Source organism: Microtus ochrogaster, chromosome 24 (genome assembly GCF_000317375.1).
Source record: "Microtus ochrogaster isolate Prairie Vole_2 chromosome 24, MicOch1.0, whole genome shotgun sequence".
Lineage (NCBI taxonomy): Eukaryota > Metazoa > Chordata > Mammalia > Rodentia > Cricetidae > Microtus > Microtus ochrogaster.
In genome coordinates, this window is record NC_022024.1 from 10,007,384 (window position 1) to 10,021,938 (window position 14,555).

At 45.0% G+C, this 14,555-nt stretch overlaps 1 protein-coding gene across 1 annotated transcript in view; it reads left to right on the forward strand.

Annotated features, from left to right (window-relative positions):
* Myrfl (myelin regulatory factor like) overlaps nt 1-14,555 on the forward strand; it is a 108,798-nt gene that overhangs the window by 29,266 nt on the left and 64,977 nt on the right. The window contains exons 2-6 of the mRNA XM_005358035.3: nt 521-611; nt 5,364-5,431; nt 5,521-5,764; nt 6,422-6,513; nt 13,292-13,442. Coding sequence (XP_005358092.2) covers nt 521-611; nt 5,364-5,431; nt 5,521-5,764; nt 6,422-6,513; nt 13,292-13,442 — 646 coding nt within the window. The remainder of the gene's footprint in view (nt 1-520; nt 612-5,363; nt 5,432-5,520; nt 5,765-6,421; nt 6,514-13,291; nt 13,443-14,555) is intronic.

Here is a 14,555-nt window from a genome sequence, read left to right on the forward strand (position 1 = left end):
AAAAAAAAAAAAAAAAAAAGAATGCATTGAACTTATATTGGTCAAACCAATCAACAAGCCAGTCACGTATGTATCCATCCATCCATTAATGTATTCATTCGTTATTTGCTTATCTATCCAACAAATGATTGCTGCTTACTTCTTTTATGCCTTGGATCCTCGTGGATAAAATAAGAAAGACAAAGACGTCTCCTTAAAGGAGTGGGTATAGGGAAGGAGAAGCAGAGGGATGGGGAGGGGAAAGAAAGGGAGGAAAGGAGAAAGAGAGGTTTTTGGGGTGCACAAAGCAAGTGGTCAGTGTCACAGGAGCTAATAAAAGAACACTACCCCAGCCTTAGTCTTACTGGAAAGGATGATCTGAAGAGATTTCTGAAGGAGGTATTTAAATGGAATAAAGACTACATTTCCAGGAAATGCACTGTGTTGTTTATTTGTCTTGTAAGCCTGGGTATCTGCCTGTCAAGGTGTTAGCAGTCATGAAACAGTTGTGGGTCTCATGATTTTCTATCTCCCTTTGCAGCTCAGGGAGCCAGCGGTACTCTGGAGAACCCAGCCCTGGATACGAGTCTGCTGGAAGAATTCTTGGGCAATGACTTTGATTTAGGGGCCTTGTAAGTAATGGAGGCACCACTCCCCACTTGGTGCTTTTGAAATTGTGACATAGTTGAATGACCTGGAGAGTGTTGACTTTGCTTGCGATTGTTATAAGATCTTGAGTAGAATTAATCTTATTTCTTCTGTGGAACTTGGCCAGATTTTACCAGCAAAGCCACCTGGGCTTGGTGGTTTTCTCTGTGGAGGTTATTCTTGCTGCTCCAAATCCCTTCCTTTGCAACCAGTTCAGGATCTTTAGTAGATACAGAGATACTCAAGTTGTGTGTGTGTGTGTGTGTGTGTTTGGGTGAGTATACACCATGTGTGTGCTGGTGATCACAGAGGTCAGAGAAGGCATTGGATCCCCTGGGTGGGTTGTGGGGTTGTAAACAGCACAAGGTGGGTGATGTGAACTCAACTCTTGAGGAGCAGTCAGTGCTGTTTACCCCTGAGCCATCTCTTCAGACTTCAAATGCAACACTCTTTGGATATAGCTCTTAGTTTTGATAATCTCATAGACTACTACTATAGTTATAATATAGAACAGTTCCCCTAGCCCCTGGTAACCACTGATTTTTCTTCTGTCTCTATGATTCCAGTTTTTCCAGAATGTCAAATAGATGAAGCCATGTGATACTTTCTGAGTCTGCTGTCTTCCAGTTAAATCGGTTCATTTGCACATCAGTTCATTCCTTTTATTTCTGAGAAAGACCGCACTGAATGCTTATACCATTGCTCAGCCACTCCTAAACTCAACGACGTTTGGATCAGTTAGGCTTCCTGATATCATGAACATTATCTTATTTTCATGTATGATTTTGATTTCCTTATTTTTGTGTGCGTGCACATGCATGCATAGCAAAGGAGGAGGCAGTGTCCTGCTCGGTCACCCTCAGCCTTATTCATGTGAGACATGGCTTCTTACTGAACCTAGAACTAGCCTGGCTTCCAGCAAGCACCAGTCAATCTCCTGTCTCAGCCTCATGTGGTGCTTGGGTTACAGGTGTGTGCAAGGTCACACCTCACTTTTTGCATGGCGTCTGGGGATCCAAACTCGGGTCTTCATGTTTGTGAAAAAAGCACTCTTACCCACTGAGCAAGAGTCTAAACATCTTTAGAGTAAAATAAATAACATAAATACTGCTTTCTTGTGTTGTTGTAAATGCAAAGTCAACTGTAAAAATTGCCAAACACTCTACTGCAACCATACTATTTTACTGTTATCATCTATTGCTTCACTCTCCTTGTCTGAATTATCAATTTTTAATAAGTTTGTAGTTATTCATGTTCATTGTAGTTGTTTTATGTTTTATTATGTTAGGCATCAGTTTGTATGTTTCTTTGACATTTATTCTTATGTTTTCCTTGATAAATTATGTTGCAAATCTTACATCTATTCTTAAAAATTAGGGATTCTTTCTTTTGGTTTAGAAAACTTGAAAAATATTCTGTACTTTAAAATCTCGTTAGCTCTAATTTGTGACTATTTTATGTCAGTCTGGCCATGAACTCGCAGAGATCTGCCTGCTTCTGTCTCCTGAGTGCTGGAATTAAAGGCATGCCTCACCACACCTGGCTTGTTGAGCACTTAAACCTATGTTCATAAGAACACGAATCCGTAGTTTTCCTTGCTTCCACTGAATTGTACGGCTTGGCAATTGGAATATAGTTTCTTCCAAGCGATCAGAAAGTTTTCTTCCTTAAGTTACGTGGATGGAAGAGTGTGAATAGACTTGGGACTATCAGCATCATTTCACAATGGCACACACCTGTAATCCCGACTACTCAGGAAGTTGAGCCAGGAGTTTCACAAGTTAGAGACCAGCCTGAGCAATACACTCATTTCAAACAAGAACGTCAACAACACAGACAGCACCAACAGTGCCCAGGAGCTTTTTCTTTGTGAGTTTTGGCAGTTTTTTTTTTAAATCACCTCCCTAAGGAGTTGGTTCGTTTCATTCAAGTCATCAAATTTATGGCTGCACGGTGTTGGAGGTATTTCTTATCATAACCTCTATTCCCCCAAAGGGTCTAGTGATGCGATTGTTCCTTGTTCCTCATTTCAATGCTTTCTTTTCCCATTTTCCCCAAGGAGTCTGGTTAGAAAATTTAAAAATGAATGTTTTAAGTTAGATCATAATTGTCCGAACCACGTACGATGCACTGAGCGTGGGCTGACGTACTATGTAGTAAGATAAAGGTGTGACTGTATTGAATTTGGGAGGGCGGTAAACTGTGAAGAAGACATGGGGAAGTTCAAATCGGTTGAAACCACCAACACATATGCACTACACATGCAGTCGCTGGGTGTAGGTAGGGGCACACACATTTCTCAGAACAGTGGATAACTTTGGTTTTGACAGGCAGTTATTCTGCTTGAGCACCAACTGTAGACACTCTCTTGAGAACTGGTCCATATTTCAGTTCCCCACCACATGAAGGAACAGCACAGAATCAGCAAGAGGTGTGGGCAGTTATACACTGACTCTGGGTACCCCCCCTCTTCTCCAAGCTCCCCCCTTCCTTGCTTGTTCCAAACTCTCTTTTCTGGTTCTTCAGGCCTAGAAAACTGAATTTGTGTTGGCGTTTTAGATGCTTCGTGATTCAACTTAGGTCAGTTAAGAGCTATAAATGGACCATCACTGACCGCCATTACCTTCCTCAAAATCTCATTGGCTCTCAAGAGTCCTGTTGTCTTTGTCCACTTTCTGGTGTCTTTGGGTAGTGATGTCCTTCTATAACTTCAAGTTTCCACCGGCTGGAGGACCAGATCTGGCAGGAGCTTACCATTCCTTTCAGAGGCAGGACAGCTGTTGGTGACTCCCGCAGTCCTTATATATATCAGGGTCTGTCCTTTCTGGCAGTGTGTGCTGTTTCTCTGTTCTGTATGCAGGTCACCACGTTCAAAGAATGTGATGCAGAGTGATCAGATAGGGAGGGCTATTGATTTCCAATTAAAATTACTAAAATGGGGGAGGGAACAGGGAAGATGGCTCAGTGGCCTTCTGAGGGTGCAAGTTTGATTCCCAGCATCTATATCTGGCAGCTTACAACTACCTGTAACTAGCTCCAAGGAATCTGACATCTTCTTCAGGCCTACACACACACACACACACACACACACACACACACGCACACTGACAAATACATAAACACACACCCACACTCATGCATACATATACACACTCATATATATACACGCACACATACATGCATTCAAATATACATATATACATACATATACTCACAATGCACTCATACATACATACACATGCATATATACATACATACACATACTCACCCAAACATGCACTCATACATACATACACATAAATACATTTTTTATCACAAATTATTGAAAGATTGTGCCCCCTCTGTATCCGCCATCACATTCCGTGTTCTTTGGGAGAACTATTCCGGTTTCTTCCTTGTGTTAAACTTGCTTAGATGGGTGCAAAGCAGGGCTGAGCAAGGCTTTTACAGTTCAATGTTTGTGTTTCCTTTTCTTTTGGAGGGCTTAGAACACAGTGCCTAACACATGCTCAGCAAGCTCACCACAGGGAGGTGTGTCTCAGCCTCAGTATTCAGTCTGCAATGCATCCTTCCATGCTGTCCCAACAGACTTGATTGTGCTGGTCACCCTGTACTGCAACCTCCCTGGCTCCGTTTCCTCAGAAAACAACCTCTTACAACTCTGGATGGTGATTGGGGGCAGGGGACGCTGGCCTAAGGGTCCAGTTGTTCCTTACACCTCCATCCAATTCTATTTCCAGCTCCACACTTCAGGATTTGAAGCTTCAGGTGACTTTAGTGTCCCAAGCTTTGTTTTGGAGCTTTGACAAGACTTCTCCATGTTGTGTCCTGATGCACTGTCGGAGCTTGCTCCTACAAAGTCAGCTAGAGTTCCTGCACAGGGGATGCTCGAGGCCAAAGAAAAGCAAGATGAAAGAAACAGAAGACAGGATAGAATGGGGCAGTCTGTCTGGTCATGCTGAAGCAGCCAAACAGCCCCGAGATAATTTCAGAGCTTGCTTATATATAACAGCAGAACAAAGCACAGCCCAGAAGGTCAGTCAGTGTCTAAGCACAAGACCATCCTGTCCTTGAGTGAGCAGCCTCCTACCCAGCGTGTGCTTGCTGCTCAGGGGCAGCCTCACTCTCTATCTTGATGTTCCTGAGGTTTGTCGTCAGCAGTATACGTTCTACGAGATAGAGTGTTCTTTTCTCACGGGCTAAATCAGAACTCTCTCACAGCCCTCAAGGTTATAGCAAAAAGCAGAGCAGGCAAGCTTGAACTCAAAGGACTCCTTGAAGTCAGAAATGACTCCAGATGGAAACTGAGTCACACGTGGGCTCCCACAATGTGCACCCCCCCCTCCAAATCCAGGCAGTCTCTGTTAGTTAGATCCCACCATCTTACCTCATCTGCCACTGTGTTGCTGAAAGTCTGTTGTGGCCTATGTCCAGGTGCCCTAAACCTTTTAGCATTTATGCCTCTATATTCCGTTTCAGGGATAAAGATAAATACTCTCTTCCTTATTAATAAAGGGAGAATAAAGTTTAAAGAGCCAATCTGAGCATTAAAAAAATTAAAAAAAACTTTTATATTTAAAAATTACCTTTTAAGATGAGCTCACAAAGCAATGGCCATCATCATGCCATTTTCACACATATCTGGTTCTTCCCCTGTGCTCTGCACAGAGGGTTGCCTCTCTTAATGAAACAGGACGAAACGGAGCAAAACAAAATGTAGTATTTCTATTCCCCAGGCAACAGCAGCTCCCTGACACCCCACCCTACTCTGCCTCGGACCCTTGCTCTCCTCCACAGGTCGAAGGTGAGTCCATCCACATAGCACCTTGCACGGCTAACTCAAGCCTGGGTGGTGCAAATGAGAGGCACCTGTCACTCCTGTCTTTCCCGCAGGCGCATGCTGCGGGACCCCGAGACCTACAGCAGGGAGGATCCCCGCCACCTTCCTCCACTCCACCACGGCACCCGGGCTGCTGCCTGAGCACGCACCACAGACCATGTCCAGTCAAACCCACAGCGGCTTTCACAACGGCTACCTGGACTCCAGGCACCCCGATACTTCTTGCCACCAAACCGGGCCTTCCCATCTGGGCATGAGTTGCCCTTACCATCAGCAGCCTTTGTGCCACGTTCCTGGGTAAAGGATAAGATATTTAATCGTGAACTACCTCAGCATCCACAGCTGGAGGGCCCAGGAGGGACCGCAGCAGCCTGTCCAGCAGGTGGCAGTGTGGAGACGCACACGAGGCACCTTGAGGCCCTAAAGTTCTCGGCTTAGTCTTCTTTAGAAATCCCCGCAACTAAACGTCCTCCTCCAACAAAAAGATAACATGTCCAGAATGTGCAGAACAACTCCAGGTGGCGAGACGAGGAACTGCTTCCTTATGCTGCCTCTAATAAAGGGGTTCGAGGCAGTTTGAGAATGAGTTAGTTCTCAATTAAGTTTTCTTGGCTCCTCTTTTCTGGCCTCCAGTCCTCCTTCTCTGAAAACACCAGGGCCACTGGTGACCGTGGCAAGGTTCCACGAGAAGAGAATTCTCAGATGTAGAGTGTACTCCTGAATATTCAGGCTGAGTCCTCTCTGCTTTGAAACTATTGCCCGTTTATCTTTCAGGAGGGTGGATCTTCGCTTGGTCGAACATAGAAAGATTACTGTTCAGAATAACAGGGCCCAAAAAACCTTAAAGAATTGGGATTAGACTAAGGAAACCAGAGAGAAAAGACCAGGGAAATTCGGCTTGTTTTCATGCAACAAGCAAAGGTGCTAATCAACCTTTTGGTCTCTTGCCTTTAGCGCCTCATTGCCTCCGACAAAGAAGAGAAAGCATGCGCAGATACTAGAGGACCCCGGGGACCGCCGCGTGTGGGCCCACAACTTCAGTCCAAGTGAGCAAGAGCGACTTTGTGAGGAAGTCGAGGCGTGAAAGCCTTGGCTGCTGTGTCAAAGCTTTTGACCTGCCCCTCAGCAGCCCACACAGCTCTGTTCCCTCCTGTAGAGGGGGAACAATGGAGACTTCTTGGTGTCTCCTTTCTGCAGGTCAGTCACACAGGTGCCCCGAGGGACAGTCGCTCGCTGCTCTGTCTCTCCCGTGCAGGTAAAAAGCTAGTCTTTCTATTTCAGGAGCGTTGCATCTCAGAGGATGCAGGCTCCAAGCCTGGGGAGCTGGAACGCACAGAGCTTTCAAGAACCTATTGGCTGTCCGTTCCTAGTTGCCCGCCGTCCTTTTTAGCTTTGTTGTGCACAGGCTAACTCAGGATCTTGGTAAAATGGAGGTTCTGCTCCGTGAATCTGAGCTGGCATCTAAGCCGGCCTGTGTTTCAGGTGGGGGGGAAGATGGAGGCTCGTGTAGGGCTGTTGGGGGTGCGGTGGGGAGAAGTTGAACTCCCCCATCACTCACATCAAATTGGATCCTTACTAGTTTGTAAGATGATTTTGTAACTATTTCATTAAAAACATCCGATGTCAGACCGAGGAGATTTCCCTGTGGTCAAAGCACTTGGTATTCACGCTCTAAGTCTGAGGACCTGAGTTCAGAGCCCCAGAATGCACAGAAATGCCAGATGGCTGTAGCCGCCAGCCTGCAATTCCAGTACTCTACACATGAAGTCAGTTGATCCCAGGAGTAAGCTGGCCAGTCAGAACATCCATATGGTCAAGCTCTGGGTGCAACTGAGAGACCCCACCTCAGCGAGGAAGTTGGAAAGCAATGGGGGAAGACCCCTAAGACCAACCTCAGGCCTCCACATGGACACATACAACACATGCATCTGCACACATGTGGCTATGTATATACACATGCACACCACACATACCCTTGGGAAAAAACAAAAAAAACACCCGATGCCTAAAATGGGTGTTATTTATCTTATGTAACTAGTTACTTTTCTTATATAACTAGTTATTTATCTTATAAAACTAGTCATTTATCTTATATAACTAGTCATTTATCTTATATATCTAGTTGTTTATCATATATAACTGGTTGTTTATCTTATACAACTAGTTATTTATCTTATATAACTAGTTATTTATTTTATATAACAAACAGGTAGCTCATTTGTCTTGAGCTTAAAATGATGGAGTCGGGAATAGCTTGGTCTTTTGGGATCTGAAGGGAAACGTTAGAATTTTTAGGCAAAGGGATAATACTCTAGGCCAATTCTCCTTGTGACTGTAAACATTCAGATGCATGCAGTGTGAACGGTGGCCAAATTCAGTGTATAAATACCATGCTCTGTCTCCAGGAGAAACCCAGGATTTCCTCTATCCCCCTGTCCCTATTCCTGTCCCTAAACCCTCAGATGCTTAGAAAAGAGGTACTTGTTTCCTACCAGCTGGGGTTACTGCCTTTGACTTAAGTAACCCTGTGGTGGCTGAGGACCCTTCCAGGGACAACTGGCTGCAGCTTTGGCATGGGCACATGTGTATGTGGCTTCGTTGTTTGGAATTACACATGGCTTTAAGCCACCTTGTGGGTGCTGGGAACTAAGCTCAGGTCCTTTTCAGGAGCAGCAAGTGCTCTTACACCACTGAGCCATCCCTCCAGTCCTGGCTCTTCTGTATTTTGAACATCAAACCTAAAAGGTTTCTTCAGCCCTAAAGAGAGGATTGCAGTGAGAGATACAATAGCTAAACATGCCATATAGGACCAAAAGTATCTGTTTCATCTCTTTAGCAACTGGGGACTCTCAAAGCATGACTTTCCTCAGTTATCAAACAAATATCCTAATATTTCCTTCACTCACCTCTTTTTATTTTATTTTTATTTTTATGTTTATTTATTTATTTATTTTTGCAAGACAGGGTTTCTATGTAGCTTTGGCCTGTCCTGGAACTAGCTCTTGTAGACCAGGCTGGCCTCAAACTCACAGAGATCCATCTGCCTCTGCCTCTCGAGTGCTGAGATTAAAGGTATGCACCACCCCCACCCGGCTCTCTGAGAGACTTTTAAAGTGAGGTGTATAGGGTATTTTGAAGGGCACGCAGACACAAGCCACGGCTTTCTCCAGTGGAATCTGGGTACTCTACTGCCGTCAGTGTGTATATGTTCTCTAGAGATGCCCAGGTGACCTGAAGGGAAGAAGGAGGTTTACACACATGTCTTCCTCATAACAACTGTGACACTAACAAATCATTCCCAGTCCTCAAACCCAGTGTCAATCCTTGTGATTGAAATTTAGGATCCTTGTCTCATAACCACTTCAGATGCATTTAGTGGCATAACCTCAAACATATTTCATTAGCCCCTGATACAACACCCAGGCATAGACCTGAAATGTAAACACAACCCACCAAAAAAACCAAGCAACTCAGAATGTCGCTTGTTCCATTACCCAAAATTCAGATGGGTCAGTGGCAGGTTATGCAATGGAGTGTGTTATGGCAATGCAAACAAATGAATGCCATTTGCAGCAATAGTAGACAGATCGCATCAACACAGTGGTGGGCAAAAGATGCCAGCACTGGTATTACTATATTGTATTCTCTCTCTCCCTGCTTCACCTCCTTCTTTCTGAGGCTGGTTCTGGGGATGGAACCCTGCACCTAGCTCATGTAAGCACTCTACCACTGGGCAACACCTCCACGTGGCTTCTCCTTTCTCAATAAATTCTTCTGTGCTTTCAGACTGCAAGGCAGTGGCGGTTATCAGAAAGGGGGTGTGTGCATTGATATTGGAGTTATCATTAAAGATAAAGGCTTTTTCTTCCCTTTCCTTCCCTATCCTTCCTTTCCCTCCCCATAAAAACAGTAAAGGAGTCCCAGTGGCCATGCTTGCGTGGGTTAGTTCTAGCTTCCCAGGGAGTTGCCAAACCACCGGTGAGGTCCTGGAGATTACGGGTGCAAGCTGAAATTCCAGGCACAAGCCCAAGGTCAACGCTTGAATCCATCGTTTTGTTTTGTTTTTGTCTTGAGACAGGGTTTTCTCTGTGTAGGAGAACATCTGAGGCCAGTACCTAAGAAAGTTTATTTTCTGTGACATTTGGGATGCAAAGTGACTTGAAGCAACCCTGTTTTATAAGGAAATGAAAACTGGACGAAAAAAGAAAAAACACAGATCCTTTCTCTTACCTTCCCCCAGCTACAGGCTGGTGGCACATTCTATAGACGCTAATGTTCTGCTCCTGTGTCCCTGCTGACAGCCCACACCTGATCTTATCAAGGCCTGCTACCTGCCTTATTCCTGACCTCAGGCACTATGCCCCACAACCTGCTGACCCCTTCTTCTTATCAGCAAGTCCTCTTTCTACTTGTGTCTTTTTTTATTGATGACCCAATGGTTTTTTTTATTAGCATTGCTTATAAAATACGGACATCTTACCAATAGCTACAACACCGAAGAAAATGTCTCACCCTCTCCTATCAACCACCAATTGCCTGTATGTTTTTGTGAGCTGCATCCCACTCCATGACACGATACTGATGGCCCTGGTCTTGTTTAGCTAATCACAGTTGCTATAAGCTCAAGAGAGCAATGGCCACGTTATGCCTAGGACACAAGGTTTTACAATAGTCTACCCCGTCCTCTGGACTTTATGTTCTTTTCTCTTCCCCCTCTTCTGTAGTGTTCTCTGAGCCTTGGAGCAGGTGAGTCTCATTTACAGTCACTTATTCTCGTAACTGTGACTATGCGTCTCTGTGGCCAGCACTAACTGCTGCAGTAAGACGTTTCAAAGCTGGCAGGAGCAGCAGACAGTGAGAATAAAAATAATTATTGGGAAGCCAGTTGTATGGGTGGGATCATGTCCGTTTAGCAAAGTAACCGCAGTAGCCTCCCTACTGGGGATCTCCCCAGCTGTCGCTTTTGATTAGGCTTTTAACACCAGAAGTGAATTCCCTCCTATGGAACAGGGCTCAAATCCAAGTTGAAAGTGATTGTTTCTTCCCATAACAGGCTTGACACTGTTGTACCAAGGGTACATCTTGCCTGGCTGGTTGGTTTTCTTGCTTTCAGGGTTCACACTGAGCACAACTGTTGATGCCAATCCTTCTCCAGCAGTGAGCACAGCATCTTCCCTCCCACTGTGGGCTAGCCAGCAGAGAGGGAGTTTGTACCTGGTTCTGACTGATTTCTCTATGTCCTGGGACCAGAGAATGTGGTTGTAATTGCATGTATTGTTTCGAATAATCTCTGGGGCCTCCTTCACCAAGAGCCCATAGGAAAGTAGCCCAATCCCCAACACCGAGACTTTCATTTTACAATACATGACTTCTGTATCTGTTCATACAATTTACCTCTGTTCAAATCTCTCTCTTTCTGTCTCTCTCTGTCTCTCTGTCTCTCTGTCTCTGTCTGTCTGTCTGTCTGTCTCTCTCTCTCTCTCTCTCTCTCTCTCTGTGTGTATGTGTGTATTTTATTTTTAATTGTGCATAGGTGAGTATATCTGTGTGTAGTATGGTCATGAGTGCAGGTGCCCAGGTGCCCACAGGGGCCAGAAGAGAGTGTCAGATCCCCTAGAACTGGAGTTACAGATGGTTAGGAGCTGCCTGATGTGAGTGCCGGGAACCAAGCTTAGGCTCTCTGGAGAAGTAGGCACTCTTAACCACAGAGCCATCTCACCAGCCACCCTTGAAAATTAGCTGAGGACTCCATTTTTTTACAGCCTATTGACACATCCTTGGTTATGACTGGCCCTCGCCCCTCCTCTCACTCACCTTTCTGCCCCACCCCCAGCACCTGTCTTCTGCTTTTGTATCACTTGTGTTTTGCTACCATCCCTCAAGCTTCGTTTTTCCTTCCTCATCGGGCCTTTTCTAGTTTCATTGCCCCTTCACCCTCAGCAACACACACACACACACACACACACACACACACACACACACACGCGCGTTAGAAAATAGGACCTTCATATGAGAGCAAACTTGGGATATTTGTCTTTCTGAATCTGAGTTAACTGTCCTCATATAGTGTGTATCCCAGCTCCAACCACTTTCCTTGAACGTTTTCACTTTTCTCTACAGCCCAGTAGAATTCCATTGTGGGTATGGACCACATCTTCATGATCCGTACACTAGCTGGTGACCACCAAGACTGATTTCACTCCCGTGAATGGTTCTGTTGGGCTGTCTGTATTCTCTTTAGTGTTTTGAAACTCTGGGCTGATTTGCATGCTACCTGTACCAGTGTTTATGCTTGGCAACAGAGAAGAAGGCTTTTCCCTTCTCTCTAAACTTCCCGGGATGTATTGTATTTTGTTTTCCTGATAAGAGTAGTCCCTAAGTCATTTTAATTTTCATTTTCCTGATAGCTAAGGATGCTGAAACTTTTAAAAACATTTCTTGGGAGAGACGGCTTAGAGGTAAGAGCTCATGTTGCTCTTCTAACCACCTGTCACTCCAGTTCCAGGGAATCTGACGCTCTCTCTTCTGACACCTGTATGCACAAGAAACACACACGACACACAGATATTCAGGCAAAACGCTCATCCACATAAAACGAAATAAATAAATATTTAGAAATATGTGTATTGGCCATTTGTATTTCTTCTTAGGTAAATTCTCTGCTCAGTTCCTCAGCCCAGGTTTTAAACTGCATTGTTAGTTTTCTCGTATGGTGTCTTGAGTTGTGTGTGTGTCGTGGGTACTAATTCTCTGTCAGATGTATGTGTTTCCAGCAAAGATTTTCTTTCATTCTGTGAGCTGTTTCTTCACTCGGGTTCTTTCCTCTGCTATTCAGAAGCCTTTGAACCCCGGGAGGTCCCATTTAACTTGATGCTGGCCTCATGCTGAGCCACGAGAGTCCCTACTCGGAAAGCCCTGGACCAGGAGTCTAGGGCTGTGTTTTAGTCCCATTTGCGATGAGAGATAAGGACCAAGTTTCCTTCCTCTGCATGCAGATCTCTAGTTTTCTTAGCACCAGCTTGAAGAGGCTGCGTTTTTCTCCAATGTGCATCTTTGAAATCACTAGGAGTCACAGAATCTTGGTGCCACAAAGACCTGTACCAAATTAGGATGCTGACCGAAATTAGTAAGGCTAAAAACCAAGAATCATTAAATTGACTTAAAATACACACACACACACACACACACACAAGCAAATTCCCCTCCTACAAATCCAAAACAAACATAAAGCCAACAAGTTCTGTTGGTTCCTTTGACATAAGAGTTTAGGATTGGACCCAGAACTCAAGGCCCAACAAAACCGAGTGTCAACATTGTTATCCCTACAATCTCAGCGCTGGCTTTCTCTCCTCTTCCCAAATCGTACCAGCAACTCTTGAGAAAGTATCTCAGCGGCTCAAGCCTTGTGTGAAAGAGAGAGCATCTTGGTCACTTCGTTACTCCAAAATCTACTGTGCTTGCATTGGGCTTGACCACATGGTCGCCCTGGATGCAAGGAGTTAACACTGTATCTTGATAGAACCCAGGTGACTACCCTTCTGGGGCTGGGCATAGACTTCCTTATGATCAGACATACAGGAAGTGATAAGCTATGTAGGGAGTAGGACCCCACAGGTGCTCAATGGCCTCTCTTAGAGCTCGCTGACCCGGAAGGGTTTTTCTCATGGCTCTGGGTCAGCGGCACACCTCTCGTCTCCTTGCACATTCCTATAGCCATTCTGCTTCACAAACAGCCTGCTCCCTTGCTCCACACAGCTACCTGCGAGTCTCAGAGGAACAGCCGCGTGGGAATACTCAAACTCACTTGTTTGTTCGTTGTTGCAGTGAGAAGTAGGACCCACGGCACCGATGTGCAGGACCATGACAGAGAGGGCCATAATGGGATGCCCATGGACCAGTGCTCTCCTGCTCTGAAGTGGCAGCCATACCGAAGTGTTCCTTGGCATGGCCTGTTAAACAGTCATTATGAGAAACTGTGAGTGGTCCTAGCAGTGCCTTGGGATGGGGTGGAGATCCGGTGTCAGGTGTGAGCTCGGCGCTAAATCTTAGAGTTTTATCCAGGTATTTGGGCTTAGATACCATCCTTGATCGAACTGGATGGGTCACTGAGAAAGGGTCTGTTCTATGCCATATGGTTTACATCTTAAATAATCATTGGGATGAAGGCTCCTGGCTTTCAAGAAGTCAGCTTGTAATTCCACCTCATTATAATTTACCCACTAAATGTTGGAGGGAGAGGGCCTCTTCCTAGGATAACAGGCCCAGTTCAAAAGAAAATCTGGGGGCCGGCCAGATGGCTGAGAAGGAAAAGGTGCTTGCTGTCAAGTCTCTTGACCTGAGTATTAGCCCTGGAACCCACATGGTAGGAAGAGGAAACCGAGTCCTACGAGTTGCCCTCTGACCTCTGAATGTGCATCCAAAATAAATGTTTAAAAATGAAATAAAAAGCAAAAAGGAAACGTTGGGAAATAGCTAACTTTTTACCCTGCAGTAAATTTATAAATACCACAGAATTCTTCTGGGGCACATTAAATTGGTTGCCAGGTGACTACTGACATTTATGTCGGGAACCAGTGTTGTTGGGCTCAAAGTCAACATGCTCTGACTCAAGAGGAGACTGTTCAAGTAATAAACGTACCATGAGGCAAGAAATACCAGCAACCTACTGGAGGGCCTTTTTGGTGTTTTCCAGATTCAAATACAGCAAAGCTTACCTCTGGGACCCTTATTCTGGGTAGGCTACAGGAAAATAAATGTTTTTTCTCAAAGTCAAGCCTAAGGATTCAAAAAGATTTGGGGAGTTGTGTTTAATAGGCAGCAGAAGGAGGTTGATGTCATTGAAATGTCACAAGGGTGCCTGGGCTTCTGTATGCACTTAGTAAACAGAGGAGAAACTTCTAGATCTTGCTGCTGAGACAGCCTTCCCTTGATTATCTTTTGGGAACATTTAATGTTCTGTCTGAAATATGAAACTGTCACAGGCAGGAAAAACCTGCCTGTCTCTGTGCATCTGAGTTGATCAGCTTTCAAAGGGTTAGTGTTCTCTCTCTCTCTCTCTCTCTCTCTCTCTCTCTCTCTCTCTCTCTCT